Below are 26,408 nucleotides of genomic sequence, written 5' to 3'. Positions count from 1 at the left end.
CGTGACTCGCCGTACATTAGATACTAGTAACAAAAAAGACAACATAAAGATCACGTGACAATACATCAGGTGACAACCTGTAGATCTGTAGAAAAGAACGCGAACGACACTGCGACAGGAAGAGGAGAGAGGTCAACAAAAGTCAAAGGGTGAAGAAGCAGTAAATTAACCATCCATGGCGACTAAAACAGTTCTTCTCCTGGTTGTGTTGTTGTCGATGCTGATGTGCCATGTTTCATCAGGTGAGTTGCTGCAGCAGCTGCTGCTAGCTGACTGCATTTCTGTTTCAGGGCCATTCTCAGATTAAGTGTTCAATTCCATGTGAGTAAAACCGAAAAATCAACCACAAAGTAATACATTCAAAGTCAGATGTGTTTTCGGTAACTTCAAAACCGGTCAAATACGAAACAAAAAGTGGAACATTCTAAATGATGGCCATTCATTGAGTACAAATGAATTGAAATAGAGCATCATATATGATTTTTGATCACCAATCAGATACGTTACCGCAAATTTACATGTTGTAATGGATTCCTAACTTTGAATTAAATTTATTGTTTTCATCCAATTTCTGTTCAGGAAAAGACATCTGTCCCCCCTAAAGATGGGGTTTTTCAAGAGGTAAAGATGTTGTCATCCCTTGCTAATTGGTAGAAATTATTTCTGTGTGATAGGTTGAAATATGTTTTTTGCTGAAATGAAATATAACCTTAAGATTCACTTTGAATTTTTAGCAAATTTCGCTTACAAATAAAGTTTGGAATCCCACAAATCATGCAAAGGGAACGGTCCGATCTGGAATTTCCACAGGAAACAAATATTAATTGCTTTCCTGGGGAAATAACTATTGAAAAACATCGAATCGCCTTTGGTAACGTATCTGGTAAAATATAAGTAATAATTTTAGTTGTGTATGAATTAATGAATATCACCTGTTTAGTTATTTACCTTATGAATTGATGTAAAAATGAATGATGTAAGCCCAAATTAACCATATTAAACATTGTACGTAATATTTAAACTATGAAATGTAGTGGAAAAGAGCCCTAAATGTGAAAGCTGAGTTCTTCATTCACAGAATATTCTCATCTTACGTCTGAATGTGTATCCATCTGACTGAATATTCATTAAGTTTTGATGGATAATGCAAACAAGGTTTAAAAAATATATTTTTGCAGGCACTTAGAAGGAAGTAGGTACAGTCTCTATGAACTCGATATACTAAAAAGTTGTTTGACCTACGGTAATGTATTTGGCTCACCCCTTTTAATGAAAATGAATAAATAATTGTTCAACTTATCAATGAATCTTGAGTAGTTCGATATGTTGAAAAACACTAGAATGAATATGCAACAGAACACTGAAACTTTTCTCGGAAGCTTTTCATAAACTACTTTTTACTCTTTCAAAGTTTGGTAACGTATCTGGCGTACCGTAAATGAATCTGTCGGTGAAGTTACAGAGCAATTTCTACTGAATATTCTTCATTTGAACATAACTTTAATTTTTTATGGAAGCGTCATTCTGTGCAGAATTGTTTTATGAACACTTTGTTTTACATAACATTATTTGTCACCGTGGGTGCCCCGAATTATACGTAACGCATCTGCTAAATCTGAAAAGCAAAAAACTGATATGCTGAATCATAGCTTCGTCTTGTAAAATAAACGTTCAAAGTTGTTGCATAGAATATGAAAGTGGCTGGGTTTTATAGAATAGAACTTTGGAGTTTGTGAGCACATAACAATTTGTTTGTAAAAACATTTACAATTTTTTTTCAGCATTTTGATTATGTGGTAACGTATCTATCAGAAAACTTGGCATTAAGTTGTGAGACACTGACGCAGAAAGAAAAACCATGTGGAAGTGTTGCTCTTTTTCACCTCTCTGTCCTTTTGGTGTAAGAATATAATCCTGAGGTCCAACAAAACGAAGCATGTAATGTGTAGGGATGAATTTTGACCAGATTTGATCCCCAGAAAGCACAAGACCAATAAGCAAAATTTGGTCACGTATCTGCGGTAACGTATCTGTGGTAACATATATTTTCGATCATGTTATTATGAGAGCGATATCTACCACATATTTCTCACTTGTACTAAACTTGGCTAATGTTGAATCGATGCGTCATTCCGAGGAGTAATGTATAATATACAATTTGTCTGACATTGCAATATCTGTCGCAGTGGGTGGCATGAAATGTATGTAACGTATCTGTCCAAATAAAAATGTAGAAAACTGATATTTCAAACATTGTACCGTATTCTCAAAAAAAAGAGCTGTTGCACAAAAAATCTAAGTACTTGCAATGTATGAAGTACATCCTCAGGTTTCATATACACAGGGTTATTGCATAGTCTTGTTATTTTCGCAATGCTGTAACACTAAAGAAACTGGTAACGTATCTGGTGGTGAACTTGGCGACAGGTTTCAAAAGGCTATAAAAAAAGAAGTCAATTAAGATTTTGGAACTTTTTGAGTATTGTGATTAGCACATATGATATGCTCATCGTCCATGAAAATGATATTTGGAAAGTGTGTTTGTGGACGGAGAGGAGCAATAAAACATAATTCTGAAATAGCTGGCGACACTGCGTTTTGGGGGTCTTAACGAAGTTTAACAGCAAAATTTTATACAAAAAGGCAGACATCCGCATTTGATCGTGTTTATTTTTAACAAATAAAGTCCTCGTGATATATTATAAACATTTAAATAGTATCTAATAGGTTTCAGGGAACCGCAAACTGTCATGGAATGTCGGCGACACCAAAATTCTGTATTTGAACGCTTTTACTGAGAATGGGCCTTCAAATCTTGCTATATGAACTAGATAGGTCTAAATCATTGACATTGGTGCATTGGTGCATTGCCATTGGCCCACAAAATTACATTTGAGATCACCACCATGATCACCCAGTTGTTGCAGCAGAGTATGACAAATGTAGTTACATGTACTTAACTTAAGTTTGTATAGGGAGTAGGAGTAGTAGGGAGATTGAACACAGAAACCAGAGTGTCAGAAGAGATGTCAAATAAAAACAATGATCAGTAAAATAATTTTTAGGTATCAAGCAATGTCAATTTAAGATTGTAATGACCAATGATTAACAAATGAGAAAGATCTTGCCAAGTTAGCTTTGACCATAAAGAATACCACCTCCTCTCTTTTAGGAGCTAGAATAGAATAAAATATCACAATTATGAGCCAATGACCCTGATCCCTCAAAACAAGAAACTTCATTTGTCTTTAACAAATCAAAGAATATAAGAATAAGATTAAACATGTAATGTATGCAACTTTGGCTGAGATTGAAGGCACATGCAAAAAGAGCATAGATCAGGGACCCACTCTGAGCAGCAGAGTTACATACTGTAAAATGAGGAATGTTAATTCGCATGCCAAGATCTGCAAAATTATGCGCGCAAAAGTTCTTGTATATACACAATATGCATTAGATGCCAGGAGCAGTGGCTATTCGCGAAAATTTCATGCTGCGAGGATGGCTGTCGGCTCCAATTCACGAAATTGTCATGCCGCAAATATATGGTGTTGTAAAGTAAGTTAGCAAACTTTGTTGTGTGCATGATAGACACCACATTCTCTATTCTCTCTTTTGTAGCACCGACCGCCAGCAACTTCAAGTTGGCAGCATACTACTCGGATCACATGGTTCTCCAAATGGAGCCTTCCGGGGCAGTGGTGTGGGGCTATGCTGACATTGGAGCCAACGTAACGCTGGAGTTCAAAGGAAAACGTTACCCAACCGTTGCAGGAGGAGGTAAATACACAAAACAAACCCTGGTTACGAACTAGTGATACCAATAAGCCCCATTTGTTGTATGGTGATGAGATGACATATCATTCTTTGGCAAAATTATGCAAAAACAAGTACATTTACTGTCACCTTCTTACTTTGATTTCTGTAGTTGCAAACTATGGGGCACTTTGATGATGTTGGAGAAAAATGCAACATTTGATTTGAAGCCATCAAAAGTGACCTTGTCTGTAATACAGTTAAAGGACAAGTTCACCTTCATATACATGTGGATTGAGTGAATGCAGCAATATCAGTAGAACACATCAGTGAAAGTTTGGGGAAAATCAGAAAATCCGTTCATAAGTTATGAATTTACTGCTGGATGAGAAGACTACTACAGTGTATGATGTCATATGCATACAACGACATAAAGAAAATAAAAAGAGAATTTCACAAAATTTTACTGTTTGAAAAAAGTGTACATTTCCTCAACTTGTCACAGACATATGTTAAGGGTAATAATATTCCCCTTGCCTTCTAAAACAGGGAAGTCAAAAGACCTTTTATTAAGCGAGGAAAGTGAAAATATGTTGAATTTTCTTTATATTTTCTTTATATCGTTGTACTCATGTGACATCACAAGTTATAGTAGTCTTCTCATCCAGCCTTCAGTGAGCAGAAACTTCAAAAGTTCATAACTCTAGAACGGATTGTCTGATTTTCCTCAAACTTTCCCTGATGTGTTTTACTAATATTGCTGTATTCACTCAACCCACATGTCTATGAAGGTCAACTTGTCCTTTAACAACTACAAGTTGCATGGTTGACAATTGACTTCACATGTACAAGTACAGTATAATTCTGATCGTAACATCATGAAAAATCATGTTGTCCTTTTGTCTCTTTGAAGCTGCCTTCACAACCATTGGAGTGTGGAAAATAACCCTTGACCCTCAGCCACCCAGCGGCCCTTTCACCATCAAGGTGACCTCTGAGAGTGATGGGGTCACGGAGGCCATTGACCTGCAAGATGTGATGTTCGGAGACGTCTGGGTGTGCAGTGGTCAAAGCAACATGGCCTTTGATGTGAAGCAGGTAAACAGATGTTGGGGTGTTCCGTGGGTATTTATTTCAACCTGCCATACTACAAGCAGGGTGCAGGCACTTATATTTCTTGGTTAAGTGGTGCTTGATATTATCTTGATAGATCTCCAGGACTGTTTTTGTTTTTGTTTTTGTTTTGTCTTGTTTTTTTTCATTGTTTAGGAAAGGAGGTAGATGTGCTGTTCTCAACATTTAACCATTGCCAGGATGCAATGACTGTGTACACCATATATTTAGCAACTTTGATTTTTTCACAAACGGGGATTTTCTGACACTTTCGTGAGTGGTTACATTCACAATCATGGAGTACAGAAATGCACTGAGAATGTGTGTGTGCACATTACATTCATGTCAGGATCAGAGTTATTATTTCTGCATTTTTGTTGTTATATTCACAAAATAGCACTCGACTCACTAAATTAGTAAAAATAAAAACCCCGCAAAATATATGGCATTTACAGTAGGCCTATGCATTTAACAAATTATAAAAAAACATGTGTGTATAAATATCTCATATGCAGAGACTGCACCTTCTGATAGATTCTCCCGCCTGAAACCCCTAGCAAACGGGAGACTCCAACTTGAAAGCGCGAAGTTCCTAGGGTTCTAGATGCTCTCTTGTGCTATCTAAGGCTTATTTTTTCAACATACGATAGAAATAAGTAAGAAATCCCTTCCAACGGGAGACAAAGAGCCAGGGCGGGAGAAATCATAAAAATGGGTTTTCGGCGGGAGATGTCGAAAACGGGAAGTTGGAGTCTCTGCATATGAAATGATTTGATAACAAATGATTGAAACAGAAACAAATGGAATGTAAGAAACAATCATACTGGAGGAAATTTATAATATTGTCCTCAGAATATTTTGCTATGGACATATGCATCTTGATTTGTTTCTCATGAATTATGAAGACAAGAATGACATTGATGATAAGGAATAATTACTACGTGTGATCCAATAAATGTCTGATTTTGCCTGTCTTATCCTTTTTGTGCAACTGTGCATAATCTGCAGGCCTTCAATGGTTCAGTGGATCTGCAGCAATCCTACCAGTACACAGACATCAGGGTGATGTCCGTCTTTCAGGAAGATTCGCCGACGCCCTACTACGACCTCATGAAACTCTACAAGCCCTGGTCCAGACCAGATCCTGGTACAGCCAAAAAAATGATGTAGTTATTCACAAAAGCATTAGTATAATGATTTTCCTATGTAGTTCAAGCACATTCACAAAAATAGCACATAGAGATATGACTTTGATGGTGGGATTTTTTTTTAATCTATGTGAGTGCAATTTAGTGGATCTGGAGACCTTGGAATGTTACGCAGGGCTGCACACTAACCTATTCTTTTCTACTGGTACAACAAGTCCCTATTGGTCCACTAGGTACCCACTTTTTCCATTTTCACTTGTCCGAACCGAAAACCTACATGCACTTTATGTGCCGTTTACAGTCTGGTGGGGAGTGAAGGAATGCATATGTGCATTCCTTTGCCTAGCAGGCAATACTTGTTGAACAGTGTGATTGTCTTTCTATCTTCTCTTCATCCGACTTGTTGTTGTTGTTGTTGTTTTTTTTTACTGGCCCTAACAAAGATTTTTTTTTTCATTGGACCAGCAAATTTTACTTGCCCGACAGTGCTTTTTACTGGTCTGGACTGTTGGACCAGTGCCAGTGTGCAGTCTTGTGTTAAGCTTTGCTGTTAGTAAATGATGTGACTTGGCCTCCATTACAATATAAGGGGGCATGTGCACAAGTCTGCGAAGAATGAAATATGGGTAATTGTGAATATTTGGCCATTAGAGCATCAGTTCACTCATTCGCATATTTAAATCAGCTGTTCAAGAAATCGTTTTTGCAAAAATTAGCACATCTTTTAACATTCCATGACTTTGCTGATTCTACTCAAATTTGGATCAGATTTTCACTGTTGTGTTTGTAAAATGTTCCTTTTTTTTCAGACTAACTTCTCGCAGGTCCAGAATTCCCCTGTAATGCTCCAAACATCACTGGTTTTGTTCATTTGAGAAATGTGTATATGTTGTGGTCACAAATATGGATACAAATAATCTTATCAATAGTGCACATGTATGAGCGCTGTCACCATGATACTCTGATGAAGTTGTAGACATTCCAGCTGAGGAAATTGCAAATTAATGTGATTTTGAAAATGAAAATTTCAAGTAAAAAAAAGAGAAAACTTTAATTAGGAATCAAATGTTTGATATCTTACTACCTGCTATCTCAAGGGTCATGGAGTGTTATGAAGTGGGGAAACTTTTCAGTTCTTTAGTGGCATGGTTGCATTAGTGTTTGAATGAACTTGTTATGCTCACTTGTGAAGTGCCAGCATGCCTGCCTGCATTCTCAACTTTAAATCTGACATGTTTAAATTTGATTTTTTTTTTCCATGAAAAAAATAACTATGTTGGTCTGGTAACTGGTTTCCCTACTGCTTCTGTGGTAGATTTTGGAAAGAAAGTGGAACAGCTACAAGTAGATAGATCATGGAAAAGTTTGGAACAAAAAAAAAAAGAACAAGAAAAAAAAAAGAATGCACCATTTGCCCCCTAAAATCAGAAAAAAATTAATGTTTGACAACTTCAACAGGTTTTGTTGTCCCCGCCGAACGAGTTCGAGCAGGGGACTATGAAACGGGCTCCGTACGTGTGTGTGTCTGTGTGTCCGTCCGTCTGTGCGTCCGTGTGTGATCAAAATGTTCAAAATGCTACTCCTTCGCCATTTCTAACCCGATTTTGATTCTGTTTGCTTTATATGATAGCACTACATGGGAGCTTTGAAACTTCTATACAGAATTTCAGTTGTGACCTTTGACCTTGACCTTTGACCTATATTGTACATTTTGCTTCAAAATGCTACTCCTTCGCCATTTCTATCCCGATTTTGATTCCGTTAGCTTTATATGATGGCACTAGGTGAGGGCTTCAAAACTTCTACACAGAATTTTGACCTTTGACTTCTTTGACCTTTGACCTTGATTTTTGACCTATATTGCACATTGCCTACAAAATGCTACTCCTTCGCCATTTCTAACCTGATTACGATTCCGTTTGCTTTATGTGATGGCACTAGGTGAGGGCTTCAAAACTTCTACACAGAATTTTGACCTTTGACTTCTTTGACCTTTGACCTTGATTTTTGACCTATATTGTACATTTTGCTACAAAATGCTACTCCTTCGCCATTTGTAACCCGATTTCAATTCCGTTTGCTCTAAGTGATGGCAGTAGGTGAGGGCTTCAAAACTGCTACACAGAATTTTGACCTTTGACTTCTTTGACCTCTGACCTTGATTTTTGACCTGTATTGTACGTTTTGCTACCAAATGCTACTCCATCGCCATTTCTAACCCGATTTCGATTCCGTTTGCTTTATGTGATGGCACTAGGTGAGGGCTTCAAAACTTCTACACCGAATTTTGACCTTTGACTTCTTTGACCTTTGACCTTGATTTTTTACCTATATTGTACATTGGCTACAAAATGCGGTACTCCTTCGCCATTTCTAACCCGATTTCGATTCTGTTTGCTTTATGTGATGGCACTAGGTGAGGGCTTCAAAACTTCTACATAGAATTTTCACCTTTGACTTCTTTGACCTTTGGCCTTGATCTTTTTACCTATATTGTACATTTTGCTACTAAATGCTACTTCCGGCGGGGACATATATTACGCACCACATAATTTTTTTGTTTTGTTTTTGTTTTTGTTTTATTTTTGTAGTGATGAGTCACATTCGTGTGCATACCATACTAACCCTAGTAAAAACTCACTGTATCTTTGTGAAAACCCTAATCCATGAAGCGGTGCTCGGGCAAGGGGAGCCAGGATTTTACTTCTTCTCAGCCCTCTGCTGGCTCTACGGTCGCAATCTCTACAACCACCTAAAGTACCCTATCGGTCTCGTTTCCTCAAACTGGGGCGGGACCCCAGTGGAGGCCTGGTCCTCACCCTCCGTCCTGGCAAAGTGCAATGTCACATCAGACAGGTACAGATAACTGTATGTGCCATATATTTTAGGGATTCTAATTCTTTCACGAATTGGGACTTCCCAACAATTTTGTGAGTGGTTATTGTGGTAGGCCTAGTGGTAATTTGTAAACATAGAGTACTGTAATTAATAAAGATATGTATGTGTGCATGCCATTTTAAAGTCGATTTCAAAGTTCATAATTATTGTCACGTCTTGTTGAATATGCGAAAAGTACCCAACTGGTGAAATTTGCAGTACCGGTGATAAGAACCCTGCGAATTCTATGGTTTATAAAGTACATTGATAATGATATAGAAGAACCTAATACGAAATGGCCACTCATGGGGGAACATAAAGAGATGATCTTTCCAGGCAGATGGCCATAGCAGATGAGTGGCCACTATAGACAGTGTGGAGACCAAACCAATTACATAACTATTTTTTTAGATCATTTTAATTATTGTATGCATGATAAGACATCTTGTGCATGTCTCCTGTACACATACAGTATGTCCCTCCAAAAAAAAATACAGTCAGATTTTCACATTGATAACTTCCGATATGATTGAACTGTCTAAATGCTACTTCAGTGTCTTAGAACATAACATCTTTAGTTATATTGTGCAGAAAACCCCATTCAGTTTGGCTGAGTGGTCACTGAGAAATGTGGATCATTGTAAAGCATATCATGGGTCTGATTCTTCTAAGTCCAGCACTTGGATGCTCTTGGAACTGCAAAATGTGCAAACACAATGGACAGAACTTCGGGGGAAGGGATTCCTGACATGCTGTACAAAACTCCTCATTTCTCTTTGACCACTGAAGCAAATCGAATGAGATTTTCAGTAATATGTTGGTAATAAGTTATAGTTTCATACCTTGAAATTGTATTTGGATTGACTCCCCACTTTTAAAGTTATCATTGCAGAGGGTCCCATTGTAATTTTTTTTTTTTTAAATTTGTCCTTTTTTTTTGGGGGGGGGACCTATAGTGCAGTGTATGCATGAGAAAACTCACTGGACATTATTAGTTATCTCAGAAAAAAGAAATGACTAGAAAACAAACAAACAAACCGTGACAGTTCAGCCTGAAAAAGGTCATTAAAAGTGAGATGCAGAAACTCTAGCAGAAAGAATAGTAACTTATTACTACTCGAACAGATAGGGCTCTACAAGGACCTGTGGTCGCTGTGCACAGTCAGATATTGCACACAGGACACAATAGCTGGCCTTCCAGTGATTCAGTGGGTATTGTGATGGAAATTATGTCAACTGGTTGAGCACAACATTTTATTTCAATGCATGGGCAGTGATGTTATTGCCTATAGTTTGACCCTGACCTGCGTACAGGCCTACACAATTCAGTATTTAGTTGAATAGATGAAGTGAATAAATAAACAGAAATGCTCGATACCTACTGGTACATTTCTCTGCATTCACTTTACATTACCTGTCCATATTCGAGACAAAAACGTCATTCGACGTATATATTGTGTCTGAATGCCATTTTTACGTCAAATAAGTGTAATGTATAGGCAGCGCAGTAAAACGAGGTATCCGGGTTGATCTGTGATCATAATAGCAACCGCTTTATTATATTAACCCAGCAGTGGTACAAGTAAAAAGTATGATGTCCCAAGCACCAGATGGCGCTGTTTCACTGCCCACTACCAGTATAAGTACACGTGTTGCGCTGTGGCTACCAGTATAATACAACACCTTAACTGCATGGTGCAGGGCTTATTCACAGTGCACGCTCATGTTGGCACAAACTACTACATTAATGTACCACAAAGCATGCATGCCATGTGCAAAGTCCTTTATTTGCAAAGTTCATTCTGTGCAAGGGAGAGACCCATATGACAGCAGGTGAGGTGTGATCGATGCAGGCAAAACAATTATGGTATATCAAGATGTTGTGTCTGAGTGGTCTTGTATCAATACATCGTATATCCATATGTCATATGAATACTGTATACGCTGAATATTTCGTGAGGTTTTTATTTTCGCGAATTTCGTGAGTCAGGAGCTATTCACGAAATAGGAGACACATGAAAATAATGACTCTGATCCCGATATGAATGTGATGCACATGTGTACATTTCTACATTCAGTACAATACTCCACGATTGCGAATTTAACCACTCGCGAAATTGTCGGGAAGTCCTGATTCATGAAGATTTAGACTCGCTAATTATATGGCGTATACAGTATACAATAACTTGGTGTGTCTGAAAGTATTACTTGTCTCCTAGGCAACAGCCCTGATTCACACCACATATTTCATATCTGCACCAACAAATGCCAATCCACATTCCTGTAATACCACTCTTTGTTCATCCTCTCTATGAAAGACTCTAACTTCAGGTTAACTGACCAATCTAGGTATTTTGGTATACTTACATGATCCCAGAGACATTTTAAAATGTTTTGTTCCATTCTTTTAATTTTTGTTTTATGTTTATTTTGTTAACACCCCCTGTATAATACATTTACCGGTATCTAGAGGTGATGCATTGTACCATACCTTTAATACAGAGTAACAAATACAATCATAAATACAGTATAATATTGCATGTCAGCGGAAGTCAAGTTATGCTTATACCATAGTATAAATTGTATCTTATATATATGTATATATATATTTCATGTTTCATTATGTATGTACTTGTACATTGGTTGTTGATCTCAGTGTTCTTGCCACTATGGCTGGCATTTGAATGTGAGCTTCGAGTAGAAAAAGAGTGAAGTATTTGGCAAGTATCTATCAGAACTAGAAACATTTTTATTTTTTACTGATATTCCTCTACCAAAACCTCTGCATCTGCAGCGCCAATGTACTGTTCAAGAAAGGGGTGAGGAAACAAGGACTGTATGGTCCCCATGATGACAGTGGGCTGTGGAACGCCATGATTCATCCCCTCATCAACATGACAATCAAGGGAGCCATCTGGTACCAAGGTGGGGCATCCTCAAATGTCTGTTTGTTTGTTTTATCTTCTTCTTTTTGTCACTTTAAAAGGAAGTCATTCCCATGAACCAATAGCTGAAAATTAGTCACAAGCAATATGCATATTGCAACTGATTGACAAATTGCCCTACATCAACGTAAACAAGCACTGAATTGATCAGTGTTTTAGTAGTAGCCATGATAAAAAATCATTGGCGTACATACTCGAGCAGGATTCGAACCCACGACCTCCTGCTCGAATGCTGCTCGAGTATGTACGCCCATGATTTTTTATCATGGCTACTACTAAAACACTGATCAATTCAGTGCTTATTTACGTCGATGTAGGGCAATTTGTCAATCAGTTGCAATGAAAACATCTCGACGGAAGAACTTCATAAATTTGAATATGCATATTATTATACATGTCTAAGCACTCTGACCATCCCTCCTTTTGCTCCAGTTCCTCTCCCTAGATAGCTATTTTTTTTTTCCATAATTGTCAATCTATTACTCCATCTTTACCTCGGATCTCTTGGTTTTTGTGGTTGTTGCTGGTTTTTTTTTTTTTTTTTTTTGGGGGGGGGGTGGATTTTTTTTTCCTTGAATAAGGCAACCTCGAGTTGCATTAACCTGTTGAGGACGAGTCCTGAGTATACTCTGGCAAGTGTCAATGGGAAATGCATGTTATAGCAAAATCAGTCCATCCTCAACGGGTTAAGATGACAGAAAATGCCACTTTCTACATAAAAGTTCTGGGGAAGACCTTGAATCAATTCTGTATTTGATTTTACAAGATGAATTGTATTTATTGTTCCATTGGGCTTATCGATCTAAGCAATGTCAGAATGGATTTTAAAAGGGACGAATCCCTCCTGATAAAAGAAGATGGTGTCTTATCAAAATATCACACTATTTAAGGCTCAAGTCCATGAACCACAATTCTAGACACATTTTTGTTTTGATTTTGTATTTTTTCATGTGTGTATGTATGCATGTATGTATTTATCTATGGAAAAATGAGCAAAGAAAATGGGATTCCATCGGGATTCTAACCCGAGACCTCTGGAATGCTAGCCCGGTGCTCTACCAACTGAGCTAAAGAAAGCCCTAGTTCAGTGTTCGTCCCAGAAACCCTAAATTCTCAATGCTCGGATGGTCAGAAGCTATAGCAGTGTGTTTGTGTGTGACAACACACACACGTTTATCTATCTATTTAGTTAGTTAGTTAGTTAGTTAGTATTATTATCATTATATTTATTGTATTTTTGGAGGGGGGGGGGGTATTGTGCCTTAATCAAGGAAGTTTTGAAATGCATAGTAAAAACCTTGAGGAAAGAGATGTACCAGAACCAATTCTACAAGAAAAAGTCTGCCGCCCTCATCACTCCTCAGGTGAAGCAAACGCCGTCAATCCCTCGCCCTACAAGTGTCTGTTTCCCGGGATGATTGAGGACTGGCGCAGTAAGTGGTACGAAGGGACCGGTGGACAGACGGACCAAAGTTTTCCCTTTGGCTTTGTCCAGGTAAACAATATGGATGGAGATGACTCCTTTTCTTTGCTTTGTAGGCATGTTGATAGAGTTTTGATTACCAGGTACCTAGACCCCTTTACTGAAAATGCTGTGTTTAAATGCAACTCAAGAAATTAAATGCAAGCTCCCCCAAATCACACAATACCGTGCCTTTTTTTATCAACAGTTTCAGTCTTTTGATACCAACTATGTTTAGATTTGCTTCTTATAAGCTGGTTGAATAGATCCCATGTTTTACAGGGATTCATAATTTCAAAATACCATTTCTATCAAAAAAATATTTTCAACACTTTGTCTATCTAGAGACTTTCATGGCTTTATCTGATTACATCATTCTTTTACTGCCTCTAAAGTCATCTCTAGATAGCAGGGAATAGTAAGAATGAGAGCATTGGGCTATATTAAAGAGTCTTCTTTAACCCTAACCAGGCCAGGCTTTTTTGGGTGTTCTGTGGCCGGGGAGGGGTTGATTCAACCCCCCCCGAGATCTCGGCCGTCGATCGCGCAATCGCCATGAAATTTGGCACGTGCATTACCTGTGGTGTAATCTACCAAGCTATACATAAAGAAATGAAAATTTTCGTCATAATAATTAATTATGCTAATATATGCATAAAATCATACATTTTGCTCTAAATCAGAAATTAAAGCTCCTAGAATCCTAATTTTTGGTGAAAACATTCTTTGTAGCATTCCTAACAATGTACTTGAGAAAAAAATTTGGTATCAAAATCAATTTCTTATGTATTTTCTTGCTTTATGAATTTCTTATGTATTTCTTTGTTTTATCGACCTTTTGTTTTATCATTTTTTTCCGCAAAATTTATGACAGAACCTATTTCAAGCATAATTATGCTAAAATTAATTAGTTTCAGCCTAAAAAAGTGAAAATAATCATATCTTTATGAATAAGAAGAGAAAATTCCATTTGCATAGATTTTATACACAAAATCACGTTTTTGAGCCATTTTCGGTCTGACAGGCATGTATAAAACGTTATGCAGCATCGTAATGGTATGTGCGATTTTCACGAAAATGGTGTCAAAAGATGCGCGAGACTTGAAAGTAAAAAGTCAGTGAATGGCGCAGTCAAAAAATTTCGCGCGGCGGAGTAGTCGCGAAAAATGTCGAGGGGGGGGGTTGATTCAACCCCCCCCCCCCCCCGGCCTTTTTAGGGTTAAAGCCATCAGGGACAAAATATTCTTCATCCCTTTGACGTTATATTACTGTTCCTGGTGATTGTTATCGGATACGATTATTTTGTACTGTACAAGACACAATAAGGTCAAAAATATTCTTCATGGACTGCTCTTAGTAGGCAGGTACTTTAAACGCAGACATTTTTGCGTATTTTGTGCTACTTTCGGCTAGAGCAAATTCTAAAACCAACTAAAATATTTTGACAATTTTATCTACACATTATGAATGGGTTGACAATTGCACAGCCCAAATTCAAGAACCAGTGAATATGTTTTTGAGCCGCCCCAATGCAAGAAATCAATCGTGCAAAAATATTGACGTTTACAGTAAATGCTGTATAAACAATGTTTCTACTCTTCAGGATAATCAACATTGTTGAAATCCTGTTTTAATCTGCATACAGATAATGACACATGGCTAAAATCTCAGGCCCCAGTCTCATTCTGCCTCTGTGAAGTCTCAAAACAGACCTGATTATGTGTGACATTTTCCTCTTCTTTTCTCATTCTCTGCAGCTTTGCACCTCAGATAAACCCACGACGGAGCCAGACCAGGAATTTTGCGCCATTCGATGGCACCAGACAGTCGATTACGGCTACGTGCCCAATCCAAGCCAACCTAATGTATTCATGGCAGTGGCCATCGACCTGCCCGATCTTAGTTCACCATATGGCCCGTAAGCAGCCCTACATTTGTATTATTTCTCTTGCAGCCACGCTTTTTAGTATATCCCCCCACCCCCCACCCCCCCCCCCAAAAAAAAAAAAAAGAAAGAAAAAGAGATTGTGTTATTCTTGCGTGAATTTGAATAATTACGCAGTACCCGCTGCATGCTATAAGGATTAGAACCAACACTTGCTGTTGGGCGAAAGCTTGGTGGCCTAGTGGAGATGATGCCTGTCCGGTGATCAGGAGGTCGTGGGTTCAAATCCCGCTCGAGTATGTACGCCCATGATTTTTAGGTGATACGCTATCAGCGTATCACCTATTGTGATTGTCAAAATTTCTCTTTTTTTTTATTCTTCTTTCTTTCTGCCACATTTTGTGTCGTCAATATCTCAACAATGACATTACGGAATAACATGACATTTTCAGTCAACATGTCTCATAACAATATCTAGCCACAATAAGGTTTTCATGACAGTAACATATCTATGACGTCATCTAGGCGCCATTTTGTGATTTTCGGACCTTGTCACATGATCGATCATAACTTCATAACTAGATATCATTTCTGTATCATTTTCGGTGGACATAAAGTTCAGGTCACGCTCTATCTTACATTTTAACGCTAGTTACCCAGGTCATCATTACGCGCGCGTTTGTGCGCGTCAAAATTTTAAAAGGCTCAAAACGACTTCCCAATGGGAAATCTCGAAGTTTCAGACAATTTTAAGCGTTTCAAACATTTTCTCGCGTGCGCGTCCGTCCGCGCAATTTCGCGCGCAGAGGGCGTAACTAACATGAAAATGCAATTTTTTTGACCGATTTGGATTTCTGATACTTTGAGTAACAATATTCATTGATTTCCGATCGATTTTGACCTATAACAAAGGAATGCACTGGCGTCAAAGTTGAAATTCCGCGCGCGCGTCTTTCTGCAAATATAGTGAAAAAACATGTCTTTGTTTATTTCGCCATAGCTCTTAAAATCGTCCATTGACCCTATATTTCTCTTGCATATTACAAAAGCATATGAATTGGAAATAACGTTTCAAGTACCGATATTGCCAGGAAAACTCATGACGTCATCATATCATCATCTGAAATCAAAAAAGTGGAATTAATTTTTTTGAGGTACTGTTTCTGACATTCATTTGCTCGTATCTCTATTGTTTAAGCTTAATATTACCCCAAATTCAGATATGTTTTGCTTTGAACATTTGCCTTTCAAGTCCATGTCATGGTTTTGAAAGTTGATGACGTCATCATACTTTAAATTGTGATTAAAAGTAAAGACACAAAATCGGACAAGTTTACGTGTTATGTCTATGGGAGGTGATTTTTTTAAAAACCATGCATTGACTTGACAACGTTTAAGCACCTCTATCTCAGCTGATTTTGCTCCATTTCCTCTGAAACTTTAGTATGTTGTAGCTGAGACAATAAGCTGCAGTAATCATGCATTTTATTCTTTGAAATCTTCTCATCAGATTGACAATTTTGCAGTTTAAAACTGAAAATGAAAATGGAATGTGGACAAAACGATTCCTCATGTATCTTTCACATACATAAGTTTACTTTCCCCATATTTTCTCGTCGAGACGTATGGCCGAGTGGATAAAGGCGACGTCTCAGAGACTTGAGGTTGCGGGTTCGAACCCCACAAGATCACGAAACAAAATACTTAGCTATTTTACTTTTTTTTTCTTCAATTTTGTATTACATATTCGTCCATGTAGAAATCACGTTCGTATATAAACGCACCTATACACGCACACAGACACACACACACGCCATATCCCTCTTTTTTGTGTGTTGGAGACCACATTGCTTCGACTGCAGCAAAACTTTCCAGGTTGACTTTGTCAAACCGATCATAGTATGTAATGACGACGACTGAGGTGTTGTACTTTGAACAATTGTCTTTCAAGACGATGTCATTGTTTTGTAATTTGATGACGTCATTACACTGAAAATTGTGATTAAAGGCAAGGTATCAAAACCAGCCGATTATAGGTTTGATGTCTGCGGGACGTATTTTTCCCAAGTTGCCAGAAATGGCATAGCGCCCTCAGTCGTTATAAGGCCGCTTTTCCGTCTAGCAATGCAATAGATGTTCACACGGCCACGTTAGTTGAGTGGGCATTGACTTTCCCCCTGTTACATCTATACATTGTTGTTGTTTTTTTTTTGTCTTACCATTTCCGTGGATGACCCGTGGCCGAGTGGTTACAGAAACGGTTTCGCATGCACGCTCAATATAACTTCAAGGTGCCTATATCACATTCTTTTCTTGTCCATCACAGATGACCGTCATCTGATGACCACAAGCGTATCACCTAACTCGTCCCTAATGTGACGAGTTTTCATGTCTCGTTTATCATGGCTACTACTAAACACTTATCAAGTCAGTGCCTATTTACGTCGATGCGGGACCATTTGTCAATCAGTTGCAATTACGCTTTTGTTTACATATGTCTTCTCTTTTGTCCTATTAGCATCCACCCCAGATACAAGCAAGACGTGGCAGACAGACTGACCCTTGGGGCCCGGTCAGTGGCCTACGGAGAGGAAGGCGTGGTCTTTCAGGGTCCCTTCCCCTCGGAGGTGCTGCGAGTGTCCTCCAGCGACATCTTCGTGGAATTCGATGACGGGAAGGCCGTCCTCGCGGCGAGGGGGACAAACGGATTTGATGTGAGAGCTTCTTGTGATTAGCATTGTCGTAGTCCGGCTTTCACGTGGGACGGTAAAACCACTACACTTTCACTCGCATGTAGGATATAACTGAATAAGCTGAATTTATTTACAATTTGATAACAACAAACTTTGGATCAAAACCTGTAACACAAAGACCTAAGACTGTGTTGACGACTGTCAACATATGAACTGGTAAACGTTGTGGTAAAGTCTGTTTCGAAGACTGCAATGGACCGCTTGAACACTATGGTAAACACGTTGACCTCTAAAAGAGACCACGTCCACTAAAGGAGATGATCCTCTAAAAGAGATGTTCCTTTACACAAGAGACGACGTCCATTTAAAGACTGCGTCCTTTAAAAGTTGACATCCAAAGTTCTCGTCCACTAAAAGACGAATATAAGACAACGATCACTAAAAGAGACCATGTCCACTAAAGCAGATGATCCTCTAAAAGAGACCTTGTTCACTCGTAAAAGAGATGACCTCTAAACAAGAGAAGAGACCTTGTCCTTACAATAGACGACCCCTGTGAGATTTAAAGAAATCAGAAACAGGGCAAAGAAACAGCATGACAATATGCTAAGAGTATTGATTTCTTTGTTCATACAGTGTACAATTTCAATAAAACAATATGGAACTTATTCTTTCTTCTCTGTGAGATATTCAATGCATCAACACTGTACAAAATTTCACAATAACATGCTTTAACATTCTGTCATATTCATTTTGTGAAACACAAAAGCATAAACTGTATTCTGTCAAGAAAGTACATTGTAATTTCTATACATATGAACCATCGAGCCATCCTGACTCACCCAACTGTCTCCTCATCGCTCTGGTTTTCCAACCAGCTGAGTAACCAAGTCCTTCATCTACAAAAAGATAACAATTTACATATAGTGGTCTAAGCCTATATGTAAAATCTATACAATATTACAAAACACATATTTCTCGTGTTTACATTTTTTACATTAATTTCTCATCTAAATCTATACAGAATATATTGAGAAATTATTCACATATCACATATAGATATTGACAATCGTATCTAGTGTCGTGCAAGTTGTATAACTATTATGCATAATGTGTATACATCCTAACATACTCGGTAGCAACAATGCACTATGATACTATAAACATTGCAATAGGTCTTTCCCCTTTTTGTCAACATAAACATTGCCACAAATTCTTTCCCGCACTGTCATTGCACTTTTCATTCATAACTTCACATACTCTCTGTGATTATGAATATAGTGTATAGTGTATTGCAAACTTCATACACACATGCTGCAAGAATGCCTAGCTCTAAAAATGATACATTTCAAATTGATACATTTATGCCAATGCACTCTAACTGCTGTGCAGTGAACGACATTCCTGTGTGTGCGTGTGTATACACTATGCACATTTTACGCTTACACACACAACGGAGCTGAACCTGCTGTAAACAACAAAAACAAATTGCTACATGCCTAGGTACCTTTCTCTGGGTATGTGGCTACTACACACAGGATGTGTCTGTGCTTAATTTCTTATACAAGTCACACATGTAGTGGAAGTAATAAAAGAAATATCTACAAAACTTACTCAGCTCTCCTGAGCTCCTGGGAGGTTCCACCTCTCAGTACTTGGCTACTACTGAAGCTCTCTCAGTGTTCCATATTGCTCCACAGAGTGAACAGTTCATCTTGTACAATTAAACTTCTCTGCATTGTACTCTTAAACTCCACTGTTTCATATAAACTCTGTAACATAAATCAACTATTATATACAGATGAATCATTGTTTACAAAACAATAATTCTACAAACTTATGAACAAACAACCAAAGAACTTAGTTTTTGTGATGTATGGACATTTATGTTCACACTTGAATGACTACCCTGGGAGTCATGCATATTCATGAGGATGATGAATATTCATGCATTTCATATCAACACACAAATTCAGTAGTCAGCTGATATAAGTGTAGAAATGAAGAGCACACTATGCTTCCACTAACATGAATATAACTCACAATTATATCTTCCCCAGGATATAACCAACATTTTTCCTTAATGGGAGAAACAAATTTGTCATTCTATTACTTGTACTCCTGGATGGCAAAATCAATCAACCATTCATGAAATTGTCTTGTTAAGGTTTGTGAAAATCATTCACATTACCACAATCCATCCTGACAAATAACATTCGTCCGCGAATGTCAGCATATGTACAATATCAAATGAATTATCAAATGTATGTATAACACACATAACTGACAGGCTTATTTCAGAGCTAACTTTGGTAATCTTGTAGGATTACTATGCTTTCCTTTAGTTGCTCTGTTAGATCTCCTGAGAGATTTCATTGTTACTTCATCTGAAGTTCTAATGTCTTGCCATTCTGACAAAGGATAGATGACAAAAGGACACTCATTGTCTTGTTCATCCTCACTACTTTCACTTAACGATGTATTGACATTGTGCAGGTGAAACACTCACAGATGTATGACGGACATCTGTGTACATCCCAGGCCAAAAACATCTTGTTCTGAGTAGTGCAAGGTTTGTCTTACTAACTCCTTGGTGGCCCCATTTATCGTGAACTGCTTCCAAAATGATGCTTCGCATGTCGTTTGGAACCAACAGTTGAGTCAGTGTGTCACCATTACTTGCCTGTATCTGTCGATATAGCACTCCATCGATGAGTACAAGTTTGTTCCATTCTCTCAACCAGCTTTTTACTTCTGGTGACTCTTTTGGCAACTCATCTCCTGGTTGCCAATGAGTTTGAACACATTGTTTCACAACGTGAAGGACATCATCTTTCTCCTGCAGTTTGGCTAACTCATCCAAACTAAGTGAAGGAAAAATGCCAGGAACAAAGTCACTCTTGTGATCCTCATGCCCTTCATTTGTATGTGCGGCTACCTCCACTGGTACTGTACTTCCCACCATCGCTGCTTGTATGCTGATACCCGACGTATCATCCACCTCATTAGCAGGATGTCGACTCAGTGCATCTGCACAATGGTTAGTCTTTCCAGACCGGTATCTGATGTCCAAGTCAAATGGTGCAAGTTGGGCCATCCAACGTTGCTCGGTAGCCCCCAGATTGGCTGTCTGTAAGTTGGCAAGTGGACTGTGATCAGTCAGTACAACTACATGACCATCCATCAAGTACTCCTTGAATTTATCCGCTATGGCCCACTTAAGTCCAAGCAATTCTAGCTTGAAAGTAGAGTAGTCTGGATAGTTGCGTTCGGCTTTCCGCAGTCCTCTGCTCGCATACGCAATTGGGTGTAGAAGTCCATTTTCATCGTACTGTGCCAAGCAAGCACCAAGACCCTTCAAAGAAGCATCAACTTCAACCACAAAGTCCTTACCGAACTGAGGATAACTCAACACTGGTGCAGATGACAATGCTCTCTTCAGTCCATCGAAGGAGATTTCTGCCTCATCTGTCCATCTGAATATCCTTGTTCCCTTTGTGTTGTGCCTTTTGACCTTCTTTGACGTAGACTTCTGTGAACCACCTACTATTTCATGCAAAGGTGCTGCCATTGTAGCAAATCCTGGAACAAAGCAGCGACAGTCAGACGCTAAACCGAGGAATGACCGCAATTCCTCTACAGTTGTTGGGACAGGCCATTTGACTATCTTCTCCACTTTCTCTGAATCCACAGATATTCCCTGTGATGTGACGACATGTCCATGGCGTTTGACTTCCTCCTGAAGAAAGTGACATTTCTTTCCTGCGAGGGTCTTTTCAACCAGATTCCAACCTGGCACGTCCTGCACCCCTCTGTCCTCCATAAGGGCTTTTAGGGCATTACATCCCAAAATTACAGGAAATTCACTTCTCTGTTTGGAACAGACCTGATCACTTACTACCAAGAATCCTACTTGTGCAACCTTTTCGTCAATGACCACTGGAGTTCTCACATAGCCCACTATGGGAATGATATTTCCAGTTACTCCAGTCACTTTCACTCCACTGCCTGTACCATCGAGTGGACCTAAGGAGGACTTCAACTTTTCCTCATAGTAGCTGACTGGAATTAGACTGGTCTCTGCTCCAGTGTCTAGTATGCACCCAGTAGATACACCAGCAATTGTTGCTTCCATCGTTGGACTTTCAACAATCAGATCAGAAATGACATCACCTGTTCCTGTGTCATGTACCGCCTTCACCTCTGCTTCTGTTTTCCTCTTGTTCTCATCTTTAACTTCCTTTGGACAGTCACGACGGATATGCCCAGTTTCTCTGCATCCAAAACAAACTGTGGGTGATTGACAGTCACTCTTGACATGCCCTTTCTGTCCACAGTTGGAGCACCATTTCTCCTGTTTCTTCTGACGCTGCTGAACACCTGAGTTCTGCTTCATCTCAGCAACTACTTTCACCACTTCTTGTAGTGTCTCCTTTAGTCCCAAGATTTCGTCTTTTAGGTGTTGCATGCACACATTATCAGGCGATGTGATCCTTGCCGCTTCTACCTCACATTCCCTGATCCTAACCTTAGATGGTGAAATGCTGTCGTCCTGGAACAGTTCTAGCACCTCCTTTCTCATGACAAGAAATGACTTCCCTGTGGTATCCAGTGCTGTTCGTCTGATTTCCCTCTTTACTTGTTTGTCTCGTACACCTTGGATGAACCTTTCCCGTAGTGTACTGTCACGTAATTGACACAAAGCTGCCTGCTCATCAGTGGATGCAACCGATTCCATTCGATCGTATATCTTGATCAGTGCACTACTATATGCTGCGAGTGATTCCCCTTCCTGTTGAATACGACTGTGCAACTGACTTGTAAGAGACTGCACCGTTTCACGAAGAGCGAATCTAGACTTCAAAGCGGATTTCAGACATTCATAATTTTCTCTCTCATTTTGCTCCAGACAGAGAATTTCATCTTTTGCTGATCCAGCCAAATGAGACACCAATGCCTGCACCTTCTCTCTGCCTTGCAACTTATAGAATGAGCAGTATTCTTCGAACTCGTCAAGCCATTCAGTGATCGTTGTGTCTCCAGGTTTCACTGAAATACCTTTGAACTTGGACAGTTTGATTGCAGGAACTACTCTAGTGGCAGAAAGACTCTGAAAAGCTCCAGTGAGAGCAGCTATCATTTCAGAAATACCAGAGCTGTTAGCATCTCCAGCTCCTACTCCTCCAGTATCAGTATCACGAGGCATGCTGCTGATTTACGTGGAGAGAAATAACAATACACAATTGTATACACAGAGTATCAAATACACAATTAATGACTCAAGTATCTACTAGTCACAATTGTACAATGTTTACAAAGTCTCTTCCTCGACGACTATCCCGACGATTCCTTATCGTCTATCGTCAACACCGACGAAGATTTCCAACAGTTGAGGGTCGCTGTTCATCACTTTGTTCAAGCATTTTAAACGTTGTCTTGTGTCTTATCAACCAATCCAGTCTATTCAGTATATCCCACTCCTGACACCAATGTCGTAGTCCGGCTTTCACGTGGGACGGTAAAACCACTACACTTTCACTCGCATGTAGGATATAACTGAATAAGCTGAATTTATTTACAATTTGATAACAACAAACTTTGGATCAAAACCTGTAACACAAAGACCTAAGACTGTGTTGACGACTGTCAACATATGAACTGGTAAACGTTGTGGTAAAGTCTGTTTCGAAGACTGCAATGGACCGCTTGAACACTATGGTAAACACGTTGACCTCTAAAAGAGACCACGTCCACTAAAGGAGATGATCCTCTAAAAGAGATGTTCCTTTACACAAGAGACGACGTCCATTTAAAGACTGCGTCCTTTAAAAGTTGACATCCAAAGTTCTCGTCCACTAAAAGACGAATATAAGACAACGATCACTAAAAGAGACCATGTCCACTAAAGCAGATGATCCTCTAAAAGAGACCTTGTTCACTCGTAAAAGAGATGACCTCTAAACAAGAGAAGAGACCTTGTCCTTACAATAGACGACCCCTGTGAGATTTAAAGAAATCAGAAACAGGGCAAAGAAACAGCATGACAATATGCTAAGAGTATTGATTTCTTTGTTCATACAGTGTACAATTTCAATAAAACAATATGGAACTTATTCTTTCTTCTCTGTGAGATATTCAATGCATCAACACTGTACAAAATTTCACAATAACATGCTTTAACATTCTGTCATATTCATTTTGTGAAACACAAAAGCATAAACTGTATTCTGTCAAGAAAGTACATTGTAATTTCTATACATATGAACCATCGAGCCATCCTGACTCACCCAACTGTCTCCTCATCGCTCTGGTTTTCCAACCAGCTGAGTAACCAAGTCCTTCATCTACAAAAAGATAACAATTTACATATAGTGGTCTAAGCCTATATGTAAAATCTATACAATATTACAAAACACATATTTCTCGTGTTTACATTTTTTACATTAATTTCTCATCTAAATCTATACAGAATATATTGAGAAATTATTCACATATCACATATAGATATTGACAATCGTATCTAGTGTCGTGCAAGTTGTATAACTATTATGCATAATGTGTATACATCCTAACATACTCGGTAGCAACAATGCACTATGATACTATAAACATTGCAATAGGTCTTTCCCCTTTTTGTCAACATAAACATTGCCACAAATTCTTTCCCGCACTGTCATTGCACTTTTCATTCATAACTTCACATACTCTCTGTGATTATGAATATAGTGTATAGTGTATTGCAAACTTCATACACACATGCTGCAAGAATGCCTAGCTCTAAAAATGATACATTTCAAATTGATACATTTATGCCAATGCACTCTAACTGCTGTGCAGTGAACGACATTCCTGTGTGTGCGTGTGTATACACTATGCACATTTTACGCTTACACACACAACGGAGCTGAACCTGCTGTAAACAACAAAAACAAATTGCTACATGCCTAGGTACCTTTCTCTGGGTATGTGGCTACTACACACAGGATGTGTCTGTGCTTAATTTCTTATACAAGTCACACATGTAGTGGAAGTAATAAAAGAAATATCTACAAAACTTACTCAGCTCTCCTGAGCTCCTGGGAGGTTCCACCTCTCAGTACTTGGCTACTACTGAAGCTCTCTCAGTGTTCCATATTGCTCCACAGAGTGAACAGTTCATCTTGTACAATTAAACTTCTCTGCATTGTACTCTTAAACTCCACTGTTTCATATAAACTCTGTAACATAAATCAACTATTATATACAGATGAATCATTGTTTACAAAACAATAATTCTACAAACTTATGAACAAACAACCAAAGAACTTAGTTTTTGTGATGTATGGACATTTATGTTCACACTTGAATGACTACCCTGGGAGTCATGCATATTCATGAGGATGATGAATATTCATGCATTTCATATCAACACACAAATTCAGTAGTCAGCTGATATAAGTGTAGAAATGAAGAGCACACTATGCTTCCACTAACATGAATATAACTCACAATTATATCTTCCCCAGGATATAACCAACATTTTTCCTTAATGGGAGAAACAAATTTGTCATTCTATTACTTGTACTCCTGGATGGCAAAATCAATCAACCATTCATGAAATTGTCTTGTTAAGGTTTGTGAAAATCATTCACATTACCACAGCATGTTAATGTGTATTGTGGGTTGCTGCAGTGATGATGATGATTGTGACAATTTGATGACAGTTACAACTGGCATTGTTTCACAATGCATGATTGAATGTTTAAAAAAAATACAAGGTCATCTGTACTCTGGCTGCTAACCATTCCACAGAATACAAAGATTTATAGGGTAACAAAACCTTGTATCTCCAAATCAAGAATTTTTAGAGGAGCGAAAAAAAAAAATCTTCATTAGCGGTTTAATTTTGCAGAATAACATCCATGTTGATGTCAACTAATGTAAAGACTAAAAAATATATATTTGATATAAAGTCTAAATTCAACGACTGCATACATTTTATAGGCAGTTGGAAAAAATGCCTGTATAGTTGATGTGACAAAGAAACATTTTAAGGGGAGGCAACTGAGACTAAACTTAGGAGCCTTAAAAAAAAGGAAATTAAAAATGTGAAAGACTGGAAACAATATGTGTTTTCCTCTCTGAAACCTGAAAACTCACACAATGTCCACCTTTGTACATTGTACTGTAGTGTAAGAGCACAGTTTCAACAGAGTGTTTTTTGTTTAAAGTCAAACTTTCCCTAATGAGTATTTTTTTTTCTTCTCAAAGGTATGCTGTAGCACAACACCAGCAAACTGCCCTCTCGCAGGGATCAAAGCCCCTTGGGTGGAAGTGGAAACTACCCTGGAAGTTGGGACGTCGTATGTACTCCTGGAGGATCCCTGCATAGCGTTGGGGAGCCGGGCGTCGGTGGTGCGTTACATCTGGCGCGACATGCCATGCACGTACAAAAACTGTCAACTCTACGACGCGCGGTCCGGCCTGCCAGTTCCCCCTTTCATCAAGGAGATTGAGGATGCCTACCATCTCAAATGGACGCCTCCGTAA

At 38.6% G+C, this 26,408-nt stretch overlaps 1 protein-coding gene across 1 annotated transcript; it reads left to right on the top strand.

The window, feature by feature from the left end:
* Positions 1 to 104: 104 nt before the first annotated feature.
* On the top strand, positions 105 to 26,408 carry LOC139710029 (sialate O-acetylesterase-like). Its single transcript, XM_071621977.1, has 10 exons — positions 105 to 242; positions 3,622 to 3,780; positions 4,670 to 4,854; positions 5,878 to 6,016; positions 8,690 to 8,873; positions 11,689 to 11,819; positions 13,204 to 13,334; positions 15,059 to 15,219; positions 17,705 to 17,900; positions 26,130 to 26,408. The coding sequence occupies exons 1-10, from the start codon at positions 176 to 178 to the stop codon at positions 26,406 to 26,408; spliced, it is 1,632 nt and encodes a 543-aa protein (XP_071478078.1). The 5' UTR covers positions 105 to 175.

The sequence above is a fragment of the Diadema antillarum genome, unplaced genomic scaffold (genome assembly GCF_040938485.1).
Source record: "Diadema antillarum isolate AM-2024a unplaced genomic scaffold, OU_Dant_1.0 seq00001494_RagTag, whole genome shotgun sequence".
NCBI classification, from domain to species: domain Eukaryota; kingdom Metazoa; phylum Echinodermata; class Echinoidea; order Diadematoida; family Diadematidae; genus Diadema; species Diadema antillarum.
This window is presented reverse-complemented; position numbering and strand designations above follow the sequence as displayed.

Excerpts from the sequence above, each read along its gene's own strand:
- LOC139710029 (XM_071621977.1), top strand. The coding sequence starts at position 176 with ATGGCGACTAAAACAGTTCTTCTCCTGGTTGTGTTGTTGTCGATGCTG. Across the intron at positions 3,781-4,669 it reads CCCAACCGTTGCAGGAGGAG|CTGCCTTCACAACCATTGGA; the intron begins GTAAATACACAA and ends GTCTCTTTGAAG. Across the intron at positions 13,335-15,058 it reads TTCCCTTTGGCTTTGTCCAG|CTTTGCACCTCAGATAAACC; the intron begins GTAAACAATATG and ends CATTCTCTGCAG.